This window comes from Vanessa atalanta, chromosome 1 (genome assembly GCF_905147765.1).
Source record: "Vanessa atalanta chromosome 1, ilVanAtal1.2, whole genome shotgun sequence".
Classification (NCBI taxonomy): Eukaryota; Metazoa; Arthropoda; class Insecta; order Lepidoptera; family Nymphalidae; genus Vanessa; species Vanessa atalanta.
The window spans coordinates 11,575,481-11,599,449 of record NC_061871.1 but is presented as its reverse complement, the minus strand read 5'-3'; the positions used below and the strand labels follow the sequence as shown (position 1 = coordinate 11,599,449).

The 23,969-nt window shown below is 30.4% G+C and overlaps 5 protein-coding genes across 7 annotated transcripts; 2 read left to right on the top strand and 3 right to left on the bottom strand.

Annotated features, from left to right (window-relative positions):
* Window positions 1-779: 779 nt before the first annotated feature.
* Window positions 780-8,931, bottom strand: LOC125066217. Its single transcript, XM_047674209.1, has 6 exons — window positions 8,914-8,931; window positions 8,729-8,831; window positions 2,435-2,539; window positions 1,933-2,110; window positions 1,657-1,795; window positions 780-1,571 (listed from the first exon to the last, which is right to left on the bottom strand). Exons 1-6 carry the CDS (start codon window positions 8,928-8,930, stop codon window positions 842-844), a joined length of 1,272 nt encoding a protein of 423 aa, XP_047530165.1. The 5' UTR covers window position 8,931; the 3' UTR covers window positions 780-841.
* A 1,303-nt stretch (window positions 8,932-10,234) lies between these two features.
* On the bottom strand, window positions 10,235-12,231 carry LOC125066212 (GPI transamidase component PIG-T). The gene is made up of 3 exons (XM_047674196.1): window positions 11,955-12,231; window positions 10,589-11,875; window positions 10,235-10,517 (listed from the first exon to the last, which is right to left on the bottom strand). Exons 1-3 carry the CDS (start codon window positions 12,109-12,111, stop codon window positions 10,297-10,299), a joined length of 1,665 nt encoding a protein of 554 aa, XP_047530152.1. The 5' UTR covers window positions 12,112-12,231; the 3' UTR covers window positions 10,235-10,296.
* Window positions 12,232-13,416: 1,185 nt separating this feature from the next.
* LOC125067039 (major facilitator superfamily domain-containing protein 12-like) lies at window positions 13,417-18,947 on the top strand. 2 transcript variants are annotated; one of them, XM_047675425.1, is made up of 9 exons: window positions 13,417-13,631; window positions 13,716-14,081; window positions 14,612-14,819; window positions 15,034-15,118; window positions 15,353-15,541; window positions 15,956-16,253; window positions 16,495-16,645; window positions 17,489-17,616; window positions 17,833-18,947. In XM_047675425.1, the coding sequence occupies exons 2-9, from the start codon at window positions 13,802-13,804 to the stop codon at window positions 17,883-17,885; spliced, it is 1,392 nt and encodes a 463-aa protein (XP_047531381.1). In that variant the 5' UTR covers window positions 13,417-13,631; window positions 13,716-13,801; the 3' UTR covers window positions 17,886-18,947. The 2 variants fall into 2 exon arrangements, with proteins under 2 accessions (XP_047531381.1, XP_047531375.1); XM_047675419.1 differs by having other exon boundaries at window positions 13,417-14,081; window positions 17,833-18,946.
* Window positions 18,948-19,063: 116 nt separating this feature from the next.
* On the bottom strand, window positions 19,064-20,151 carry LOC125063908 (ubiquitin carboxyl-terminal hydrolase isozyme L3-like). 2 transcript variants are annotated; one of them, XM_047670616.1, is made up of 2 exons: window positions 20,010-20,151; window positions 19,064-19,954 (listed from the first exon to the last, which is right to left on the bottom strand). In XM_047670616.1, the coding sequence occupies exon 2, from the start codon at window positions 19,930-19,932 to the stop codon at window positions 19,240-19,242; it is 693 nt and encodes a 230-aa protein (XP_047526572.1). In that variant the 5' UTR covers window positions 19,933-19,954; window positions 20,010-20,151; the 3' UTR covers window positions 19,064-19,239. The 2 variants fall into 2 exon arrangements, with proteins under 2 accessions (XP_047526572.1, XP_047526563.1); XM_047670607.1 differs by having other exon boundaries at window positions 19,064-19,938.
* Window positions 20,152-20,522: 371 nt separating this feature from the next.
* LOC125077962 (sodium/potassium-transporting ATPase subunit beta-1-interacting protein 4) lies at window positions 20,523-23,745 on the top strand. Its single transcript, XM_047690100.1, has 5 exons — window positions 20,523-20,671; window positions 20,928-21,065; window positions 21,149-21,229; window positions 21,689-21,941; window positions 22,212-23,745. The coding sequence occupies exons 1-5, from the start codon at window positions 20,618-20,620 to the stop codon at window positions 22,859-22,861; spliced, it is 1,176 nt and encodes a 391-aa protein (XP_047546056.1). The 5' UTR covers window positions 20,523-20,617; the 3' UTR covers window positions 22,862-23,745.
* The last annotated feature ends 224 nt before the right edge of the window (window positions 23,746-23,969 follow it).

Genomic DNA, 23,969 nt, shown 5'->3' with positions numbered 1-23,969 from the left:
GCACCTGATACCTTGGTGCAACAACCATTGGGGGGTTTTGCCATAATCGCCACGCTTGGCATGCGGGTTGGCGATCGCAGTATGATGTTAAAGTACTCAGATGGATGCTGCTGCCCATCCTCTGGTATAAAGTCCCTTAGTCGCTTTTTACGACACCCGCGGGAAGAGATGGGGTGGTGCTATTCGTAGCCGGCACCACACGGCAAAAAAGGGAAATAGTTAACGTTAAATTGAATAAGCTGAATTAAATACGACTGTATGAGAATATGAGACTATTGATAGTCTGGGAGTTTTATGATAGATGAATAAAATAGAAAGTAATTGACACAACGGGGATTCCTCGAGATTCCAATTCTTTTAAGCCAGGAATCGCCCAAACAACAAAAACAAGGAAATATTTACTTCAACCACACCACTCGGTGTGTATTTTTCATTGTAATTGTTTTGTTTTTGAATACGTCTACTCCCCTAATAATACGAATCATAAATTAAGTAATATTGCAATTGTATTGAATATTGTTATCACAAATTAACTAAGAATAAAATCACCGAAAACTTTCTTTCGCCGCTTCTCGGGTCAATGTATTTTCTTTTCTGAAGGGCTGATAGGATTTAATTAATCAATCAATAAATAAGTGTAATGCAATCTACATTTAATAATGGAACTTAATTTGATTTTATTTCATTTTATCGCAAGGTGATACTTACCACTCGTAAATGGGTTAATCTTATACCTTAATACAAACCTTATATTTAAAATAAACAAAACAAGATTTCAACAACAGAGGATATATACTTTGATAAAACCAATAGTTATAATATATTTTGTAAAATTTAATTATTAAGTAAGGCGTGTGTCATAATACAAATGACAAGACGAGGATTTCCTGCATCTACAATTGTACGCTGGAGTTGTAACAGTGGCTGTTGAACTAGAAGGCACTCTGTCTAATGGAGTGCGTAGAGGCCGTGAAACTATGGCATTCACTTTATCCGTATAAGATACCGTTGGTCGGAGCCGACGTTCTCGTTCTACTCGAGCTCGCTCGACTCGTTGAGCATATGCAACACTTTTTTGTAAGCCAGCTAAGCTATCTGTCCGAGCTGGAAATCTTTCTAAACTATTAGAAACTTCACCCACTTCAGCGGTATCAGTATCCACGATTTCTTTATGGTCTAAAATCATTCCAATATTTATTTTAAGATTAATAGAGCTGTCTCTAAAAATCAAATAAACAGTGGCTTGATCTAGTACTTTCAAAGAAAAATGTTCATTTATTTTTAAAGCTTTCATTTTAATCTGAAATGGTTTGAACTTTTGAGATAGCTTTTTACTCTTCTCTTTTATAAAGTTATCGAATTCAATTGCGAGCATCTCTTCATTATCGGGCCGTACTTTATCGTCTCCAGGTCCCCCGAGCTTGAATATTTCAGGATCTTTATGTGCCATTTGAGTATCTATCATTACTTGTTGTAATACTGGTGGATCATTTAACGTGTGCCATTTCCAATGAGACACAGGACCAATGCTTCGATCTAAAACAACTCCTTCAGTTTGATTATATTTTAGCCTTAAAAAAAGGATATTTACTTCGATTTTGTTTTAAAAAACCAGATACCAGTGATTACTATTATATTACTTATTGAAAACTTTACCTTATTTTACCAGCATGATCGAAAACAATACCATTTCCGAGATAGTCAAATGTTGCAAGTATAGCTAAAGGTCGGGAACGGCCTCGTTCATCGGGTTCGCCGCTACTATAGATTACAAATCTTTGCTGTGCATTTATTTCTAAAAATCAACATTAACCTTCAAATAATACTAAACATAAAAATATGTTAAATATATATAAGTAGGAAAATAATAAGTTTAGTAAGAAAATAATCTCGATACTTAATTATTTTTCATATATACATTAATCGATTTACCTTTTGCGTCGTAATAATCTAATGCAAGCTTTCCATTTCTATAAAACCACCTGCCCCGACCATCATCATCAAATTCGGCTAATTTTTCACCTGTATCGTAGTGCATTATTTTTTTGTTCTTATTATGTTCAAACCAATCAAATTCGGGATGAGCTGGTCGCATACGATATACATTCATCTGTGCGGGAGTAAATTTATCATGAAATAATCTATATTTTATTATTATTCTACAGTTTAACTTGATTATCTCTTCCTTGCCGTTTTAGATCACGATTAACACTCTTACAGAATAATAGCTAACTACGAATTGACTAAGTAAACATATTGCGCAAGTCTGTGTACACAAAACATATGAACAATCTGTATTTCCTCACTTAGGAAATCCTTATATCCTCGGTATCTAAACCCTTGAAAACTAGTCTCCAGACCTAGGAGTCAAGAAAATATATGTATAACAAAAAATATATATGTATATCAAGAAAATATATATAAAAAGTGTTACTTTTCGCACAACTTTTTCAGTGGGTAGCATTGTCCAGCCCTTATCAATAAATGTGCGGTCCGATAAGGCATACCTTATAATACCTTTTGGAACTTCTTGTTCAACCTGTAAATTTAAATAGTTGTTCACAGTAATATGATTTATTTTTCAAGATATATTTATCTCTTTTATTCATTTATTCTTTTTATTTATAAATAGGTTCAAATTAGTTACCTCTGTTTTTTTACTCTTTGACATATTTTTAAACCAATTTAAAAGTATACAATAATGGCTACGAAATAAATTATTAAAAAATCAGTTCAAGTAAAAACAACAACTTAAATGTCCATGTCAAACCGTCAAAAATATTTTATTTTTCACAAGGTTACAAAAACTGTGAAGAAACATCGTGTTTGAGGTTTCATTAAATTCGAAATTCAAAAAATAATACTTTATAACCTCTTAATTATTCTGAAATTAAGTTCATAACAATTTTTAATCAATTGGTAAGAATTTAATTTGAAAAATTACATAAATATCCACAATACACATTTTCGGAAATTATTTCAAATTTGGAATTTTAAATTATTAGCCCAACTGGATTATTGTATTAGTTCCTAAAAACACACTTTGTTTCGAAGTAAATTTAATTTAAGATTATCAACGACATTCATAATATATAATAAGGAACTATTACAGTTCCTTATTATATGCATTTGTTTCGGTACTTTCTTAGTCAACATATATTCACATATAAATACAAAAGGATAGAATTCGCCTCAATGCGTCTTAGAACAAAAACTTACGATTTTAGCGGAAAAAGGTTTTCTTTCCATATCTCCTGCAGGACTGTTGGTAATTAAATCTTGATTTGGTATTTTCACAACATCATCATTAAATTGTGATGTAAAAAGTATAGGACCTATTGAGGTTTTATTAATATTTTCTTCTATATGTGGTTTATATTTGAATATTTGTTGTCCTATAATAATATCAGCCATTTCCTTACTTTCATATTTGCTTCTATCAATATTCTCAATATCAAGCTCTAATTCAGAGTCGTTACAAATTATACAACTGGATTGTTTGTTACTTAGATGACCTTTGTGAGTTTTGATAACGGTAGGATCAATATTAAGTTCTGATAATCGTTTCGGTTGTACTCTTTGTTTTCGTGTATGTTGAGATTGTTTTAATTTCACTAATTGCAAAATTAAATCGTCAGTGGACGGATTTCTGACCTTTATTTGATTAGCTTTTAATTCACTTGTTTCATCTTTTATCTTTGTTTCAGTTTTTGTTTTAAGATCAGATTTTTTATCCGATTTAGGTTCCTTTTCGACCTGACGTTTGATGACAGTTTCTTTTATTTGCTTTTCTTCTTCTTTCTTTTTCATTTTATCTTCTTCTTCTTGTCTCCTCTTTTTCTCTTCTTCTTCTTTTCTTTTCAATTTTTCTTCTTCTTCGTTTTGTTTCTTTTGCTCAGCTAATAGTTTTTTAAATTCTTCAATAGTATCTTTCGTACTGGATCCTTTATTTGCATCATGTTTAGGTTGCTTTTTTTCGCTGGTTAAATCTTCTTTCTTGTTTAGATCGATAGGTGGTTCTTTCTTTGTCTTTTTTTCACTATCTTTCACTTTTTGGTCTTTTTCAATTACAATTTTTTCGACTTTTTCTTGTTTCTCACTTACTTTTTTAACTTTTGTTGAAATTTTTTCAACATTTATTAGATCCTTGTCATCAATTTTTTTTTTCTGTTCTGTTTTCATTTTGTCTTTCTCGCTTTTAGGCAATTTATGTGAAAGTCTATTCATATTTTCTTTCATCTTTTTATCAGATGCAGGTTCTTCTGTCGTCTGTTTTTTTGTATCAATATCAAGTTTCTTCTGGTCGTCGCCAAGAGGTACTTTTTCTTTTGTTTCTTCAAGTGTTTGTTTCTTTTTCTTATGTTTACTATTATCTACTTTCAAAAACTTTATATTTTTCTCTTTCAATTTGATTTCTGGTAATTGTTTTGTTTTTTCTTTTTCTGCTCTTTCACGGATCATATCTTTAGTATCCTTTATTAATTCTGATGAGCTTTTATATTTGCTAGGAGTCTTGGGTTGCTTATTATTCGGTTTAATAAAAAAAAAACTGAAATCTTTTTGAAGGGACCCTTGAGATATGCCTTTACCAAATTTTACAAATTCTTCCTGTGAATTTAAATCTATTGAGCTTATGTTCGTTCTTTTTTTCTCCATATTTCCCCTTAGTTCTGTATGAGATCGAGATAAATTTGATTTTTCGGTATAGTCGTATTTAAATGGAATGTTGTCAGATAATCTATCATCTAAATTATTAAATGAGTGATAATTAATATCTTTTCTGTGTAGTAAATTTATTAAGTCTAAATCATGCACGTTTACATTAATACCATCTTGAGAAATGTGCGTGTATTTTGAAGGAAATTTCAACTCCTTTCGTTTTGGTAATCTAAAGCCCAAATCTGAATGCTCTATCAGGTTACTATCTGTATCAAAGAAATACCTTTTCATTTTTTCAGTATCGTGTTTGGTTTTATCGCCAGTAACCGGTGTACCGTTTAAGCTACTGGTCGTTGATATATGTTGCCGGCTTTCTGTTTGAGCTGTATTACGCGATGTTTCTGTATCTGAGAGCTGACCTTTTCGAAGCTCATGGATTATTTTAGGATCCAAAGTAAAATTACGTTGCTTGGTTAAATTTAAATTGGAAAGAGAGCGTGATTGTAGTTTATTATTTTTGAGACAATATTTAATACTATTTAACCAGTGAATAAAGTCTTTTATTTTTTTCGTTTCCTTATTTTTACTTGCAATAAACTTTTTAAGAACTTCATAACAATGTTCACAAGGTATTCGATCTTTACAGTAATTGCAAAGCCCAATTATTCCAAATTTATCAATGTGAGGTACCTTTTTTATTAATTTCTCTGCATGTTCATATAAGTATTTGCAGCGTGCACATTTTATATATTGCCCTGTAAATTACGGCTGACTTAGCAATATATATAATTACCTAAATAAATAATAACTATCCCTACCGTTTAAAATTACCAAGTTCAGAAATATATTCATTTGTAGCGATATCAATGTTTGAGGTATTATGAACGATATACACATCGCCAGTAGGCATATCCATATAATCTGATTTTCCGTCGACCTATAACAATTTAAACAACATTAAAAACAAAAATATTAATTGTTGTAGATTCAAGTTATAGTTAACTTTAGGTAATCAAGTAACACACGAATCAAAATAATTTGAAAATTAAGCTTTGTTATACTTTGATTGGTACATAATTACCCTTTAGGAATTATTCTTAAACGGTACTGTATTGTAACCTGAGGATTGTTTGCAATATATGTACTTTAATATTCTTACATGACGTTCGAATACTATATAAGAAAGGGATTTTTTATTTTTAACTACTTAGTAATATATAATCATGGTCCATGGACCAAGTAATAAAACAAGGTAAATTGCTCTGAGAACACTATCGCTTAAATTTTGTTCATTTATCGATCCCATATTTCAACGGTCCGCTCTTTGCTATAGGTTTCAGTATACGCTAAAAGAAAAGCTTCCAGACAATTTCTTCATCAGTAACATTAGTCACAAAAATATGATATATTTTGTACTGCAATGTTTTATATGAACCTACCAAATCAAAACGAGTGGAAGCAAGGTACGGCGGCTAAATCACGAGCATCTTCTATCTGTTTTGGATTTAATGATAACTTATAGACCGAGAAGAATATACTAATTAACAATTACTATTTAACAAAGAGCAAAATATTATTTCGCAACCACATACGTATGCATCCGTGTCTTCAAAGGCTACTATGCTTATTATAATATTTAGGCAACCAAGTACTGGTGATATATTCGCAATCGGTAAAGTAACTCTATTTTTTTTTTGTTTTATGATTTATTATTTTTAAATTACCAAATTTAAAAAGAAAAATGGTTACCCGATCTTCCGAAATATGCAGTAAAAGTCCTAAATAGTGCAGTTTACCTTATTTCTGGTTCGGGAAAATTTCCATATTCAGGAAATTAGAAATACAGATTTGACTTTCCAAAAATAAGGTTACATTTCAAGCAAGTTTTAAGAAACGAGACATATTAACGATTTAATTTAAAAAAAAAAGACACAATTTGAAAGTACTAAGTCGACGTCTTATTCATGATTTCATGACATTACGCTTGCACATTATCATCCGGATGACGAGAGGTATTAGAAATACTTGGATTTAGTTTTTTACTTAAAGTAAATGGTAAATTATAGGGCTGCGAATCAAATATCACTACATCGCATAAAAAAAGCTTCCCGCTACCTATCTGTCCCTATGTATGCTTAGATCTTTAAAACTACGCAACGGATATTGATGCGATTTTTTTTAATAGAGCTAGGTTTATATGAATAATATATGCATTATATAGCAGAGAAATACTGATAATTTTAGAGGTTATTAATGTGATGAGTAAATAAACACATTTTTTGCGCTTACATTGACTACGCTGGCTGAACCCTACGAGATAAATCAAAATTATGTAAGTAGTACAGTATTGTACACCTTAAAATGTCTACAAACAAGTCCGCGATGGTATACGTCTATCTCTGTGGGATAACCCACATTAACCATTTTTTATCTTTTACTTTTTATGAGATACAATGGCTTATTTACGAAGCGATTTTAAGCAAAAGTATTAATGCTTGTCCAATTAAGTACCTTATATACATTGTGCATTTAGTATAGATGAATATGGCCCCGAACTGACTGAAAAAGCTGTGAACGTTGTGTATAAAGACATTTTGTAGTACGTATTTTTACTATCAGCATAGCACCCGCGCGAAGCCGGTGCGGGTCGCTAGTTTATTAATAATTATTATATATATAAACAAACTTTACCAAGGGTTAGGCAATCCTTTATTTCTTTTATTTTACAGATTAAATACTTATACTTTTAAATTTTGTTGTAACAATTTTAGAGGAACATACGGTTATGAGTTAGCAAAACTAGTTTGAATAAGGCAATTCCATGGCAGCCAATTTTTATAATTTTCAATTCGTTTTTGTATTCGAATTTATCATTTATCATCAAAACTCTGTGCTCAAGAACTTTTAACATTTTCGGAGATAAACCTCGTATCCAGGTACGTAAATTTCAGATATAATGTTTTATGCTATGGAATTGATTGATTACATTCATAATGCCGTACCGACACAATTTTGTGACAACCCTGACCGTATTCACCGACTTTCAATGAAATTTTCATAAAAGGATGGTCGACTTTGCCAATTCGTAGGTGGTGTACTAAATAATAAATATATCAGGTTAATCTTATTCCTAAAGTATTGTATCTTAACTTTTGAAGATTATTTACTAATATTGTAAATACAACTTACATTTTGTATACGGTAAAAATTTAGGTGGCCAAGTTGCCAGATAGTATATAATTTTTTTGGTGTTCGGCATAATATTATTGATTTTATTTTAAATAAATTTATTTTATGCACTTTTTGATAAATACACGGTCGTCTAAACACACTTCAATGGTTGATTCGCCCCTTGAATTTTGAGCAAAAATGGACTAAAACTTTTTAACGGGTGTGTTAAGTGGCAAAGTTGCCAGATTTGACGGTACGTATATTTCTTGTACGTAATATTTTGTGTATCTTTAATATCATCATTAGGTACATGGTATAATCTAATATTTTAGCACCAAGATTGTATTACATGCAACAATGTCATCATAATAAGTTTATTCTATGCATATAAAATAATCAAATGAGGTTTAGTAAATAGTAATAACCTACAAAATATTGCACACCGAACAAATAATACGTTATTTGAAATCGAGAATATGTCGAAGAGCATATTTCCAATTGAAAATTAATGTCTTGTTTTAACGTAGTGTGCGTAGCAATAGAACTCACATTCTACAGCTTAAATGTAAGCTTAATTAGTGTGGCACACTTGACACTTGCACTTGAAGAAGAGTATGGAGCGTTTGAGAAGTTTCACATTGACTTCTGCAGACCATACATATAATTGGCGTTTCATTGTAGATTATAACTATTTCTATTTGACAGTACACATGTTTTATTCAATTATAATATTATAAGGCCATGTTGTTCTACTTATGTCGGAGGGTTCGTTGGAAATTGAAATAGTTGCTTCGGGATCACTACTTGTACATTTTTATTAAAAACCTGACTCAATTCCTTTTTATATTATAACATTTAAAGAAAGGAGAAGATAATTATATTCCAGATAAATACTAACCTCTTTAACGGCAGAAGAATAGTGATATATAACAAGACCAACATTTTGTAGTTTAATAATTTGTTTGAAATCTGAACAATCCTTACAACATCGACAGTTTGATCTGAATGTAGTAAAGATAATATCATTTATAAACATTTTAAATAAAATTATGATAAAACGTGTTTCAGATTTATAAAACTTACTCCTCTTTAGGTCGCATATCAAACATTTACTATAAATCTAATAAGAAATAAAATACTTAATAACAAAAATACTACACAATCCAAAATAACGTACAACGTCAATTTGATCATTTGACACTGAATAAAAAATAGGTTTTCAATTATTGTTGCTAATCGAAATATAATCGAATAGTCAGAATATTCGATTTATATTTTATATATAATATTATTGAAGTCAATTATTTGTGTTTTATCATTTATCCAATATGTATAATTAATAGTTGTACTAATGTAGTAACTGCAAAAAGCAAGAGCCTGTAAATGACCCACAAATTTATCTCCTCTCCCTTTTTAGATGAGATGAATTATAAAACCAAATTAAGCACATGAAAAGATAAAACTTCAACTTCAAATCTCGCATTTTTCTTCAATAGTAAGTATATTATGTCTAAATTTCATTCGATTTGTTTTTAATAAATAATAATGATTTCTCTCCTCTATACGTATACTTAATTATTCAGTCAAATCTGATGAAACTTTGGTTAGGTATTTTGCGTAAATGCGCACGCCAGAAAAAATGAGTAAGTAAAAAAAACGTATGTAATTCAAAAAGGCATCGTAGGTAAAATTAGATTTGCAACTTATCATTAACTTAAAAAGCGCCGCCTTAAGCGCTCAGAGCAAATCTGGCGATCTCTGCTCCTTCCACAAAATAATTTTAAGAGATCTTTATTTCAACACAAAATTCTTAATCTACTTCAAAGATTCGTATAGAGTCCGCAGTTGGAAAAATATGAAAATCATAGAGATAAAATTAAAACAACTTGATTTTATTTTGGAGACCTCACCAATATGGTCCTAGACTTGACCATCACCGGCGAGGCGACCCTAACGCGCGGCACCCATAATTTTTACACCTGCAAAAATCCTGCCTGAATCCTGATTAGCAAGTGTACAAAAGCCCGTCTAGCCATCAATGTACAATGTACATATCGCTTTTATTGCTTATGAGAGGGTTTTTAAAAATTTTAATATATGTTTTATAAATAATTTTATTTATAGGTATTAACGAAACTGAAAATTAAGTCAATTTAATAATTTTATAATATTTATTTAAAAAATTGAAAAATATCTCTGCAGTCTTGGTCAATTTAAATTTAGAATAAGATTTGGAACATAATTTAGTTCTTTACTACAATTGTTTTATTTCTTTGTCTAAGAAGCAGATATAGATAGAGATAATGCAGTGGTTACATATATCAAAAAAATAAAACTCAAAGTAAAATTAAAAAAATATATAAATGATGATATCTACTATTAGTGAAAGCGAAAGTTGATGTAATTGGGATAATTGGGAAACGCTATTAAGGGCTTACATATAAAATTAAACACCTGATTACATTATTAGTCTTTTTTCTTTTTAAATATATTGAATATCTTTTGACGTAGAGAAAGCGGTGTACCAGCAGCTTTTAAGACTAGTTCTTTTGTACATATATTATTTAAAGGACCAAATGCTAAAGCAACTACTGTACATGCTAAGCATATTACATTATATGGCATACTAAAGTCAGGTGTTGGTAATGACACCATAGCCCCATTTGTTCTAAATATCATTGGATACCCTGGAACAAAAAGATAGTTTTATTTGGATCTAGTGTCTTAGTAATGGTTACTAAGTTAAAAAAATACTTACATGGTTTTGAAGCATTTATAACAGAATCAAATGTATTTCCATGAATTGGTAGACTGGTATAATTTTTTGCGGTTGGAAGATTTGCCGATATTAATGCAGATCCAATGTAGAATCCATGGTTTGCATCAGGCGGATATTCTTGCCATTTGAGAAATACAAATTCGAAATCTATAGTCAAAGTGGTTGTAGATTTAGGAGGAAGCCTCAACAAAAGCTCCAAGTGATATGGTTTCTGCCTACTTTTTCCTGGAGAATAATACTGTGACATTATTAATTTACTCTCTGCTTCCCCATTAATCCTTAATGAACTTAGTTGTATAGGCAGCCACCAAGGTGCATTTTCTAAAAGAACAACATCTATAGGAGCCCAGTAGTTGTTCGTTAGCTCAGTCACAATACCCCCAAATTCTTTACCATAGCCAAGAACATATCGCGTGAATGACAATGGTGGTGGTATATTCACAAATATTTTGTCCTTTGTTTCATATTTTGCTACAATATTCATCATAACAGAATTATTAATATTATAAACAGCTAATTCAGTCTCACTTCCACCCCTTTGTGATAACACAATATTATTGGGCTCTGGGCTGAGCTTGAAGCGGTATGTGCTATTTGAAGTAGTGTCAATATAAATTTTACTAGAAGATGAAAGTGGACAGGCTCCTGGCAATCCTTGCCCGAATAACTTCCTAAATGACCAATCCATACTATTAATAATTTTGAAATCATAAACAAGGGCTACAGTTTGTTTAATTTCTAAGTTTGTCTCTAAGCAATTGTTATCAACACATGTTCTTCTTACGTGAACTCCAATGGAATGATAATTTGTATTATGAATCATACGGGAATTAAGAAGAGAAGAAAAGCCATGGCTTGATTCACATGGAAGTAATTTTTTCCAAGGTGTTAAATTTTCTGTGCAAACAATTTCCCGGGGCAGAGATGCATATCTTAGTTGAGATGTATAATTTTGTTTTAATTTTTGTGCACCTGTTGGCCATAACGACATTTTCGGAGTTATTGTATTGAAGTTTTCTATAAAATTTAATGATGCACAAAAAAGTCCAGATAGGGTAGAACTCAGTTTTTTCCAATGAGCATCAACGTCTATCACTTCTGGACTAAACCACGCATAAAGTTCGGCTCCAGGGGCAGCATCTAAGACTGGGTAGCCCCACTGCTTATGTTTCCATTGCCCTTCTGTTAAAGTCAGATGTAGCTCTTCTACTTGATAGCGAGACATGATTTCGCCCAGAGATCTTGGAGCAAGATGAGAATGTTCAACTGAAGATAAAAATAGGGAAATGTTAGTAATTCGATTGTTTTAAAAGTAATTTAATAATGACGGCACTTCTTTACTTACATGATTCTTCTCCATTTACTAGTGTTATGAAATGGAAATTAACGTAAAGGTGAGATGGGGGTAGCGGTTTAATAAATATTTCTTCTTTAAAGTCATCTCCTTTAATTTGCAATATCAGAATCAATAAGAAAAAGCTAGGAATCCCTAATTTTAACATTTCAGTTTATGTATATATAATATTGTTTTAAGTTTTATTTACATCAGAACCTTGTTATATCTATGTATATCATACAATTTATTAACATAAACATTAAGTAACCTGAAAAACAGAAATGAATGACAATTGTCTATTGACAAGTTTAAGATAGAAGTCAGAAGACAGAAGACAAAATACTCACAAATACAGAATATAAATAGAGTTAAATTTGTGTAAAAAAAAAACTCTCTTAAGTTGGTTTTTAATATTTATTCCTGCTAAACCAATTAATATTTATATTTTAAGTAGCCAAAAATATCACGAGAAATATATTTTTTATAATTAGCGAACAAAAAACATGTAACAAATATACTTTTACATTGGATTGCGTTGCTATACATATAATTAAATAAACCAAACAAAAAAGGTTTCTCCTGACCAACTTATGAGAGTAATAAATAAAAAATGTTCAGTTCATAAAATACAATCTATATATATAATATATAAATTAACAAAATAATAAAAAGGAAAAAACAAAACTGAAAAATAAATATTTTTAATTAGACGTTCAAGCAAAGTTGTCAAACAAATGGCTTAGCTAAAAAAATTTATAACCAACATAAAATAATTTTCACCCGCCAGCTTAAGAATATATATTATATTTTTCACCGCGGCTTTATTATTTGGAGAAGTATATTCTTTAGATTATTTTGTTCCGGTTAGAAGTATGAATGAGCCAGCCTAACTACGGGCAATAGGAGTAGGGTAGGACATAACATCTCAGTTCCCAAGGTTGGTGTCTGGTGACACATTGTTGATGGCAAATGCCAATTTCTATGGGCAGAGACTTTAATATCAGGTCACACACACACAAGCACACATCAGCCCGCATTCGTCCACTGCTGGACATAAGCCTCTCCAAATGCACGCCACTGTGGTCTTTCTTCGGCAACTCGCATCCAGCTCCTGCCAGCCGTCTTGCGCAAATCGTCACTCCACCGTGCCTGAGGACGTCCTACACTACGTTTGCCGAGACGCGGTCTCAGGTAATAATATAATAATAATAATAATATCAGGGCAGCCCTAGGAAATGGGCACAAAGCTAAAGAAATTAAATTACCTTATATCCGTGAGACAAATTAAAGATTTGATTAATTTTGGATGATAGATATCAATGATTTATTTAGTCGAATGAAATCGTTTCCAAAGAGTATATTCCACTTTGCAGACCGTACAGACTACAGACACTTGGTTATAGCTTTAACTGACAGTGACACTTGAGATACGTTTATACTTTTATAACAATCTGTGCTTTTGTGTTCGATGTGAACTTTGAATTAGAATCTGACGCGCGAACATAGTAAGATAAATGACAAAGTCATGACAATAACAATTTCAAATAGTTTTATACTATGAAAAAAAAATAACATTAGCCTAATAACCAAGCATTGTTGTAAAAAATAACAAATAAACTGTCTAATAAAATATATAAATAATAATTAAAAAATAAATTTTGGAAAAATCTCGAAATAGTGACTTGTGTACGTGAAAATTGATTTTTTTTTATATAAAATTAAATTTTTTTGGTAGTGTGTTATGTGATATCTCTATTAATATGATTTAAGGTTTTTAATGATAATCATTGTGAGAAGACAATGATTAATACAAGTGTTTTGAAATAAATTGTGGGAGGTTCTGGCTTAACCAAAAAATGGATAACGAATTTTTAGATATTTCAACTAGCCTAAGGCTACAGCTAGCCTATGGTATTGGACATATATTAAATGATGTATGTGCAAGTTTATGGTTTACATATTTTTTAGTATTTTTCCACCTTGTACTTGAATTCAGTCCTTCCCAGGCTGGATACTTAATGTTAATAGGTCAGATTGTAGATGCCTTATCTACTCCATTTGTAGGCTATCATTCTGACCACACAAACAATTTTATGAGTGCAAGATATGGCAAAAGAAAACTTTGGCATTTGTTCGGTAAGTGATCAAGTTCACTGAGGGTATTCCTATTCACTTCCTAGACTCATACTCTTTACATTTAATTAATGTTTCAGGCTCATTTCTCATAAATCTATTAATATAATTATTATAATATCAAGCTGAGTAGCTTTTTTCTTGTTTGTTAAAATTTCTGTTAAAAATCCTGTGTGACATTGTAGAAATAATCTGTAAATTGGCGCAACTAAAAGCCAATAAGGTTATAATTGACTTGTATATGTATATTGCACTCAAATACCTATATTCACTTTTGTTATCACTTTTTTTATTGATCTCAACTGATCTTTAAAAAATAAACGATACAATACTAGACACAACATACCATTATGTTACATCTAAATATGACTAAAGAGGAACTACTGTTCAATAAAAAAAAAATTTAGACAATAGTAATATTTTGTTTCTGTCGATAGAAATGGCATTTTTGATTATAAAACAATCAAACTATAATTTCCATTTTTTAATATTTAGCTCAAAATTACAGAACTTTGATAAAACTTAAATTCCAGGTACTGTGTGTGTGCTAATATCATTCCCATTCATTTTTATGGAGTGTGTGGGCTGTACATTGACGCATAAATGGGCACAAATGTTTTACTTTGCTGCTTTTATTGTTGTATTTCAAATTGGATGGGCTGCTGTGCAAATATCTCATCTTAGTCTTATTCCTGAATTAGCTGAAGATCCTCATGTTAGAACACATCTCACTGCTATTAGGTAAAACATAAATGTATACCTAACAAATATTTAATTATTTTTTTTTATCCAATATCAAGAATACCAATTTTAATTTGAAGTACATAACATCAAATATATGATTAATAATCTATATTATGATTAAGATTCAAAATAGTAATAAATTGTTGTTTATGAAATAGTTATTCTCTCCTATATAGCTATTCCATATAATAGCAAATCCTCCTTGTTTCAGATATGGTTTTACAGTGTTCTCTAATATATTTGTCTATTTAATGACATGGATAATATTACATGTTACGGGAAATTGTGATAAGGAGGTGGGTATTTATTATGATTAACACATTGTAATAAAAATATATTTTATATTAAAACATCATTATGTTTTTCGTTTTATATATCCGTTACCATTGTAACGAATATATAATATATAACAGGAAATTAATATGAACTTTATATATTAATATGAGACTAGATTAAAATCTAATGTATAAATAAAATATTTAAGGAAGATATAACTGAGTTTATTATTTAATCATATTGTTTTTTTTTAGCAAGTAGGACCATCTGATGCATGGAAGTTTAGACAAATAATGCTCATAGTTTTAAGCGTGGGCACTATAGCATCAGTATTGTTTCACTTTTCAGTGTCTGAAAAGCCATCACGTAATCAAATATCTACCAATGAATATGGAAGTAGTACTCTACATTGTGATGTACTCCGCAAGTTCTTATTATATCAAGTGAGTCAACAAAAATAGTACTATTGATTCTAAAAAGCTTGTTGGTTTGTTGTTATAAAAGTTAAGTAACAAAAAGGATTGACCCAAGGAGATATTTTAGATCTTATTCCATCTTAGTGCTGAAGTGCATGTTGCTGGATAACTATGTCCTAAATCTTATTTGTCAAATGCAGATCTCCTCACAAAGTATTTTGTTTTATCATCAAACACAAGATGCATTATAATATCTACTTAACTATCTATATCTATATCTATATCTACTTACTACAAAATATCTTACTTTTTCTAATTTGAACCTTCACTATTTAGTAAAGATCCAATGGGTTGTCTAAGCTGTTTTAAAATGTATGGATTGTAAAAAATAATATTTATATAAAAAATATTTAAGATATTATGATTATTTTAATATTTTAGGTAGCTGGTATATACATGAGCACAAGGCTCGTTGTTAATGTATCGCAAGTTCTTATTCCGCTGTATCTCCACCATACCCTTGGGTTAGCAGCTAGAGCCCTGGCTGTAGTGCCGCTAGCAATGTATCTCGGAAGCTTGGCTGCAGCTGGTGTTCAGAGGTTGGCCCCAAGATCTTTCACACGAAAACTAAGCTATTTATTGGGTTCTGCATGTGCATTGAGTGGTTTTATATGGGTTTACATCGATTCCAATCATAATTATAAAGTGAATTTTATTTACGTAGTGGCTGTATTAATAGGTTAGTATCACAACAAATGACATTGTTTGCTGTGAAGTCAATATTTGAACTGCACATTTATTTTATATTGTTATTAGTATAATTGGATCAGTACTTATAAATATTTATTTACATACTGATTTGTAATGTATCAATTGCTAATTATGCATAATTATTAAGGTCAACATATCCTTATTATTTAACCATATAGTATATATCTATGATGTAATATAATGTAGCAGTATTAATAATATAATTTCAGGTTTTGGTGGAGCACAAATGCTTGTTACAAGTCTGTCCCTAACAGCGGACCTAGTTGGTGATAGTACAGAAGCATCGGCGTTTGTCTATGGGATAATGAGCTTTAGTGATAAACTGTCTTGTGGAGTAGCCATTGCTTTGATACAGATGTAGTAAGTTATTATTATTATTATACACAATTATACTGCAAGCACAAAGGAAGTAAGATCTCAGTTCCGAAGGTTTTGTGGCATATTAGTTATGCAAGGTTAAAATTTCTAACCGCGCCAATGTCCATGGTCAGGGTTAAAACTACTTACCATCAGGTGGCCAATTTTTCCGTACGCCTACCGATGACATAAAATAAAAAAATGATATTAAGTTAAATTTGACCAAATATCGGCCACATCATCTTAACGACTATCCAATTCCACGGGACATACAGTGCCTAATTTTATCTTTATCCCATTAATTTCATTCCTGTATAGTGTCTTAATTTGAGAAAGGGTATATAGTTATATTTGCCATACGCACATACCAACTGCCTAGTGTGGTTTCCGCTAACGTAACGGCAAATTAAGGATCTTAGATTGTGCATTTAAATAAATACCTTAAATCTTAAAATATTTTTAACGGCGCACGTGGTTAGAAATTGAGTATTTTGAGCAAATACATATGGATCTATTAAATAGGTTTCAATTTAACCAGACAGAATTTAACTAATATTTAATAATTTTAAACATTCTTAAATAATGAAATATATATATATTTTCAATATTATTAGTTTGTGAATATATAGTTTTATTGTTTTCAGACTGAATTTCGTGCCTAAATGGTCGCTCATCTATTTTTAAAGATCATTACGACAATTACTAAAAGAGCTCAGATCGAGACTTTATTTCACTTTGCTGTTATACAAATCTTAAATGAACTTCTGAGCTTGTTGAATCTGTTGTGCAACGCTGAATTGAAATATTTGTTATATTTTTTCTATTGAGTAACATGTATGCTTTCAGTGCTGATAGTGGTGGTCTGTATTACTATCGGGACGCATTATCGTGGGTGTGTGGATCAGCAACGATACTGGGACTTGTACTTACTTTGGTTTTACCAAACCGATCACACAACTCTTTGATTGTAAATGGTAAGTATATATAAAACATACACGACAGTATATTATTTTAAAAATAACAGAAATACTACATAAAAAATTAAAAGTTCTTATTATTCTATGATGTGATTATATGTTTTGATTTAATTAGAAATCTACAATTTTAACAATTAGCTATTATACAGTTAAACTAAAACTTGTAAATGACAATAACGATATAGCAAAAATAATATTAACTATTTGTTTTAGGTCCCTCGCCCATAAATGCAGATGAAGACGAAATAACATCATCTTCAGAATAGAAGATCCGTTATAAAATCTAGAAATGATTTTTTTTTACACTTTTTAATGTAAAAACTAGATATACGTAAATAGTGAGAATTTTATACAACTGTAATAACATAGTAATAATAGAAGACATTCTAACACAACTACCATATAATTTAAATCACGTTTTCAAAGACATAAACACTAAGGACATATCTTTATTATTGTTACAGAAATATTGAAATAATATATATTTTGTTAACTAGTGAATATGTTCAATTTTTAATTTTGTATAAGTTTATTTTTAATTATAAGATATATTAAATATACATATAAGAAAATGAAAAAAATATTCATTCACAGTATCTTATTTTATATTTTAGGCCCCTTATAATTGTGCTTGCGCGGGTAGATATAAAATTGAGACGAGGTTTTTAATTATGGAAAGGTCCTTATTTATTGAATAGAATGGGTGTCTGAGTTACAGAAACAAATATTTTATTGAAATGTAAAGTTAATACATACTGTATATGTAATGTATACATACTATGTGTGACTGTTAGTTGGTAGGTTTCATATCTGATATTATTTTTAATAAATTAAATGTAGATCATTTATAAGTAAATCATTTATTATTAATTCATTGAACACTTATTTTGAAAAAAAAAAACTAAACAAAATTTTGTAATTTCTACAAATTAATATATCAATCAGTACTTTGTAGGGACCAAGTGTTTCTTAAATATGTTCTGCAACTACTATTTTCCAGAGGCTATTTAGATGCCAAAAAGTATTTTATGTACCTAATATTCGATTCTATAAATTTGAAATTGTTTAAACGAATTTAAACTTTATACAGTGGCAACTTTGTTAAAAGCACCACCACCTGTGTAATAAAATGTTTTTCTTTAATAGCATAATGTATTGCATTTCAATAACTAACAATTACTATATATTGTTTCCATTTAAATAAACAATTTTATTGATTGTAAAATGTCTTAATTTCTTTTTTTAATTCTAGCAGTCTTGTATTTGAAAGTAAAAGATTTTCGTGGGATTTGCAAGACTTGATAAAACTGAATATTCTCTTAGTAGAACAAGTTTGTTTCATAAATTTTATTTTTACTAGAATTTCTTAAAATTTATTTTAATTATTAAAATAATCATTGATATCAAGTAATAAAAAACAGACATGAGAAATAAAACATTTATAAATAAATACGTTTTTTATTATCACAAAAGGCTTGCACAGCATACAAATATATGAATTTGATAAAAATACCTAAACATTTTTGTTTAAGTTTGAAGATCATAAAGCACAATGGTAAAAGCATGTATTAACTGTACCATTGCAAGTAAAGGCTCTAAGTAAAGCATCATTTTAAAATTTTACTCAGATGCAGCTAAAGCAACTACAGTAAAACGGACCTCATCGGGATCACGTGACATAAATTCTTTACAAATCTTTGATGCATCCTCTAACATAGAATCCGGTGTTGTTTTTCCATGATTAATTGGAAAAGCTTTCCGCCCATCTAATTCATACAAAACTCCATCTTTATGCACGAAAGTAATAAAATGATGGTTGACAGGATCTTCAGCACTAGGAGTATTAGTTTGACCTTCTAGAGCCAACTCCTTATGAGCATTAATTATACCTTCACTTTTTTCCAATAGCGTCCCTCTAGCAGCAGCATCGAGGTCTTTGGCTTCGTCTAAGAATTTCTTTAAAGGGCCTTCATTTAACTGAATATGATCTGTATTATTAGCAACTCCATGCACAAGTGCTACAGTACCGCATGCATTACTTATGTTTTGTTTCATATAGAAAAGATTGCTAGATACTTCTTGACCTTTAGATAGAATATCATTCTCTTCTTTTTGTTTATGTTGCTCATAAGCATCAGAAACAGGAAAGAGAAGTGTTAGAGCGATTACAGGTTTCGGCACCCAGGAAAGCATTTCAGGTTCCAATCCCATAACGTCTACCATACCCCATTTGTTAGGCACACCAAGTTTTTGAAGAAATTTATTCATAACTTCGGGATTTGATTCCAGAGGAATTAAAGTTTCAGTAGCCATTTCCAACTGCAAAATTTTAATTCTATGACAATTGAATTAAAAAACATTTCCTATAAGCTAATAAACATGTTACTTACCTTTTCTTTTTATGACTAGAAATTTAAGAAAATACTGCTATAAAGCCGCAACACGTTATGCCGGTCGACTAGACAGGTGAGCGACTTTTACAAATTACTAAATCAATAATCACAAATTCCGAATATACAAGTCACATTCTGGGTTGCCAATTGCAATATATATTATATCGATTTAGTAAATAGTATATAAAAGTTAAGATTTAACGATATCAGAATTTCGAAAAGAAAATTAAACATTGTATCTTGATATGGGTATTTTTAGTAGTTAATACGTATTTTTTTATATAAAAAATATTTTTGCTCTTTATGGACAAATCTAATACGTAATACCACGATAGATAAAAAATATCACAAATATAGAAATATATTTATTACATTCATGTAATTATTATTGATTACTTAAAAAACTATTTAACTTATAGATATAAGGTAAAACAAATATTATGCAAAACAATGGCAATTATTGGCATATGACTGTCACTTCACTCATTAAGTCAAAATTTATCATATTAAGTTGCAGCGTTGTTTTCGCATATAATGAAAATTTTATTAAAATCCCAATGGATTTATTATTATTTTCATAAATGAAACTAGTATAAGTTTTGGCAATGGCTGTTTGTGGACTTCGGACATTGTTATTAATTGTTTGCATATTAGAATTGGTTCGTTATTCATATTTTCTAATAAACTTTAAAAAGTTTCGTGCATGAATTTAAAAAACTTTATTTAAATTATGAAGACAATGTTAGCTTTAGAATTCTATTAAATTATTATTTATACTTAAAAAAAAACGTATTTCTAGACACCTTATGTTGTGACCTCAAAAGTCAAAAGAAAAAGTTTTAGGGCATTTGATAAACTTCTTTGTTACTTCGTAAAAGTATTTTGTTTTATATTTGTATTCTTTTTATGTTCCAGATAGTAACAATACAAAGACAAGTGTTTGATTTCCTAGGATACATGTGGTTACCAATAATTGCAAATTTTATAAACATTATTTTAATAATATTTGGATCATTTGGCGCTGTACAGTATATTACAAAGTATCTTCTTGCAGTAAGTTGATTCAAGTTAATAAAGTTGTTACATGTTCTACTATGATTCATAAGTTTAATTTGAAAATTACTATATCTTTCCAGTATGCAATATGGAGTTTCATGTGGTTAACGTGGAATATATTTTTAATTTGTTATTATTTGAATCTCGGAATTCTCAATAGGGTGAGTAATAAAGATATATATATAACGTCAATAACATCATTACTTCATGATAAGGCCATAATTTATAGCATATATATTCTATTAGCATTATCCTTGAGAGTTCTTCTAGTATATTATTTCATTGTGACGAAATAATAATAAGTTTAATTTGGTGATAGTTTCAATGCTAGATTAAAAGCTTTATACTAATACAAAATAAATTACTTATGTGACCAGTGTTATGAAACCATATTACAATTATTAATCTGCTGCATGCAGCTTAATAATAATTGCTTTATCAAGTTTCATTTAATCCTAACATAATATTTTATATTGATATTCTATTTTATCATAGGTGTATGATGAGATTTAGTATACATTAGGGGGGAAGACTGTAAATTAGTAAAAGCTATGTAAACTATATCTGTTTAAAATATTGTTTGTATACATTGTTATTTATATTCATTTGTCTTATTGTAGGAAAGTGGATTGTTATCCTTAGGGACTGGAAGTGTTAGCTGGTGGGAAGGGAACGGCTGGGGATGTCAACCAGTCTGGGGTGAAGCCGATGGGCCCGGTACGTGGAGGCCAGCAAGAGTTGAAGGATGCTTTTTCCAATGGCATTATGTAGAGATGGCACAGTCTGCAGTGGCAGCAACACTCACTGCTACAGCATTGCCACTCACTATTTTATTAACATATAGATCTTTTAAGAAACATAACACAGTTGTAGGTAAGAAAAAGTAATATATCAATAGAAAAGACACATAACTCTTTAAAGATTAAAATAAATATATTTCATGCATGTACTACATTTTATTTTTAAATTTAACTCCTTAATAAAGAGCTATTTTCGAGTAGTTCTCCATAAAGTATGTTTATTCTTATTACAACTTTTTTATCATTACACATTTTTTTTAATTAATTAGACCAATAATATATGCAATCATTAACTTTACTTTTTTTTAAGAGTCATTTTTGTATTGTCTTATATTTATTTCAGATAAAGGAACATTATCTCGCCGCCCAGTTTATACCATAGAATTAAGTCCCACCGAAACAAATGTAAGTGAAAGCTCTCTTAAACCGATGACACCTCGCCGAGTTAAACGTCGCTCAGGTTCTAGGGGAGCCGGCTCATCCGTACGAAGATCACGTAGATCATATCGAAATGCCGGTTACTTATCCTCCAATGCGTCTCTGCCACACGAATCTCGACCGTCGCGACCCACCTCTGCACATTCGTCATACTCCAACTTCCACGGCACTAGACCCTCCTCGTACCACCCCGTGCTAGATCGGGAATCGATCACGCGCTCCCAGGAAGTCTATGACCCACCGCCGCCGATGGAATCTATCCCAACGATCAGTACCAGGAGCGATACAATTAGACGATGCAAAAATACGGGTAGAGATGTCGTTGGGCCGTACAACGAACCGAACGGCAGCACCGGGCGCGTGTACGAAGGCGTGGTGAGCTACGAGGGCGCGGCGGCCTGCGAGTCCCCGTCGTACGAGGCCGGCGGGTACGCGTACGGCGGCGCGTGGGAGCCGCCCCCGCAGGCGCCCGGCCCGCCCGCCTACCAGTCCGTGTACCAGCCCGCCGACGACCCCTACTACTTGCGGCTCAATGTTAACAACAAGTCTTCGTAGCATGTTTTTCTTTTATATTGTTAAGTTTAATGCGTATGTGACTTAAGTAGCTATTATTTTTATATTTACCTATTTTAATGTTAGTTTTACTTTAGAATCTCTTTAAAGTCGTTGCCGTTGTTGTATGAGATACATTCCTTGATGACTATTTAGTATAAGCTTTAATATATTAGTGACATATAGTTATAAATTAAAACAGGAAGTTGTAAGAATAATTTTGGTTGAAGTCAAAAAGGTAGAAGTATCTATTTTTTTCAAATTACAAATCTATGTAATTAGATCTGTTTTCTTGTTATGTAATAATTACATGCATTGTTATTGTATTATTGTAAGACATTGTGTTAAGAGTGGACTATACACTGAGTGACAATATTACAAGAAGCACGCACACAATTGTATAAGACATAATTTTAACCAGTAACTGGAACATCAATTTGTCACGAATTTTTCTTTACTTTCTAGTTAACTTGCCATATCACTTCATACTTACTTTAATATTTAATTATTTTACTGGAGACTTTTTTATATGATTTCCATTTCTTAATTTTCATATTTAATAGAATATGTTTAATATGCATTGAACCAGTTTTATATGATTTCATTATTTCATCAATTCATAAAAATTGTTAAAAAAGTCATTGAAAAATGAAGCCGTCCATTAGTATATCAATTTTAAATAAGTCTGAGATTGTAAGATATATACAAGCAATTTTTGTCTCTAAGAAATTTATACACACACATGCACAAATAATTATACAAACTTTTACACATTTTTAGTCAGACACATAAGTTTTACATTCCTAAATCACATTTGGACCATAATTTATAAGTAAAATACAAAACGAGCTTTATTAGAGTAAGGGTAATTATATTGTTTTTAAAAAAACTTGACGTTTTATACCAAATAAAATAATCCAATCAAATTTATATTTTTTATTTAAATAAAAACAAACATTCGAGCATTGTAATTATATTTTATGATTACAATTTTAATATATATCAAAGAATAAGCAACCAGCAAAGACACATTTTTAAATTAATTGTTAGTAATAAAAAGGATGATTGAGGTGCTATATCTAATATATAAATATTCTACAAGTTATAGTAA

What these genes read in the sequence shown, in the direction of transcription:
- LOC125077962 (XM_047690100.1), top strand. Translation starts at nt 20,618, where the DNA reads ATGGCTGTTTGTGGACTTCGGACATTGTTATTAATTGTTTGCATATTA. An exon ending in TTACAAAGTATCTTCTTGCA is followed by an intron (nt 21,066 to 21,148) that starts GTAAGTTGATTC and finishes ATATCTTTCCAG; the next exon opens with TATGCAATATGGAGTTTCAT. An exon ending in ATCTCGGAATTCTCAATAGG is followed by an intron (nt 21,230 to 21,688) that starts GTGAGTAATAAA and finishes GTCTTATTGTAG; the next exon opens with GAAAGTGGATTGTTATCCTT.
- LOC125067039 (XM_047675425.1), top strand. Translation starts at nt 13,802, where the DNA reads ATGGATAACGAATTTTTAGATATTTCAACTAGCCTAAGGCTACAGCTA. An exon ending in CGGGAAATTGTGATAAGGAG is followed by an intron (nt 15,119 to 15,352) that starts GTGGGTATTTAT and finishes GTTTTTTTTTAG; the next exon opens with CAAGTAGGACCATCTGATGC. An exon ending in ATTGCTTTGATACAGATGTA is followed by an intron (nt 16,646 to 17,488) that starts GTAAGTTATTAT and finishes GTATGCTTTCAG; the next exon opens with TGCTGATAGTGGTGGTCTGT.
- LOC125066217 (XM_047674209.1), bottom strand. An exon ending in AGATTATTACGACGCAAAAG is followed by an intron (nt 1,796 to 1,932) that starts GTAAATCGATTA and finishes GTTGATTTTTAG; the next exon opens with AAATAAATGCACAGCAAAGA. An exon ending in GATCATGCTGGTAAAATAAG is followed by an intron (nt 1,572 to 1,656) that starts GTAAAGTTTTCA and finishes CCTTTTTTTAAG; the next exon opens with GCTAAAATATAATCAAACTG.
- LOC125063908 (XM_047670616.1), bottom strand. Translation starts at nt 19,932, where the DNA reads ATGGCTACTGAAACTTTAATTCCTCTGGAATCAAATCCCGAAGTTATG.
- LOC125066212 (XM_047674196.1), bottom strand. Translation starts at nt 12,111, where the DNA reads ATGTTAAAATTAGGGATTCCTAGCTTTTTCTTATTGATTCTGATATTG. An exon ending in AGTAAATGGAGAAGAATCAT is followed by an intron (nt 11,876 to 11,954) that starts GTAAGTAAAGAA and finishes TTTTATCTTCAG; the next exon opens with TTGAACATTCTCATCTTGCT. An exon ending in TATAAATGCTTCAAAACCAT is followed by an intron (nt 10,518 to 10,588) that starts GTAAGTATTTTT and finishes TTTTTGTTCCAG; the next exon opens with GGTATCCAATGATATTTAGA.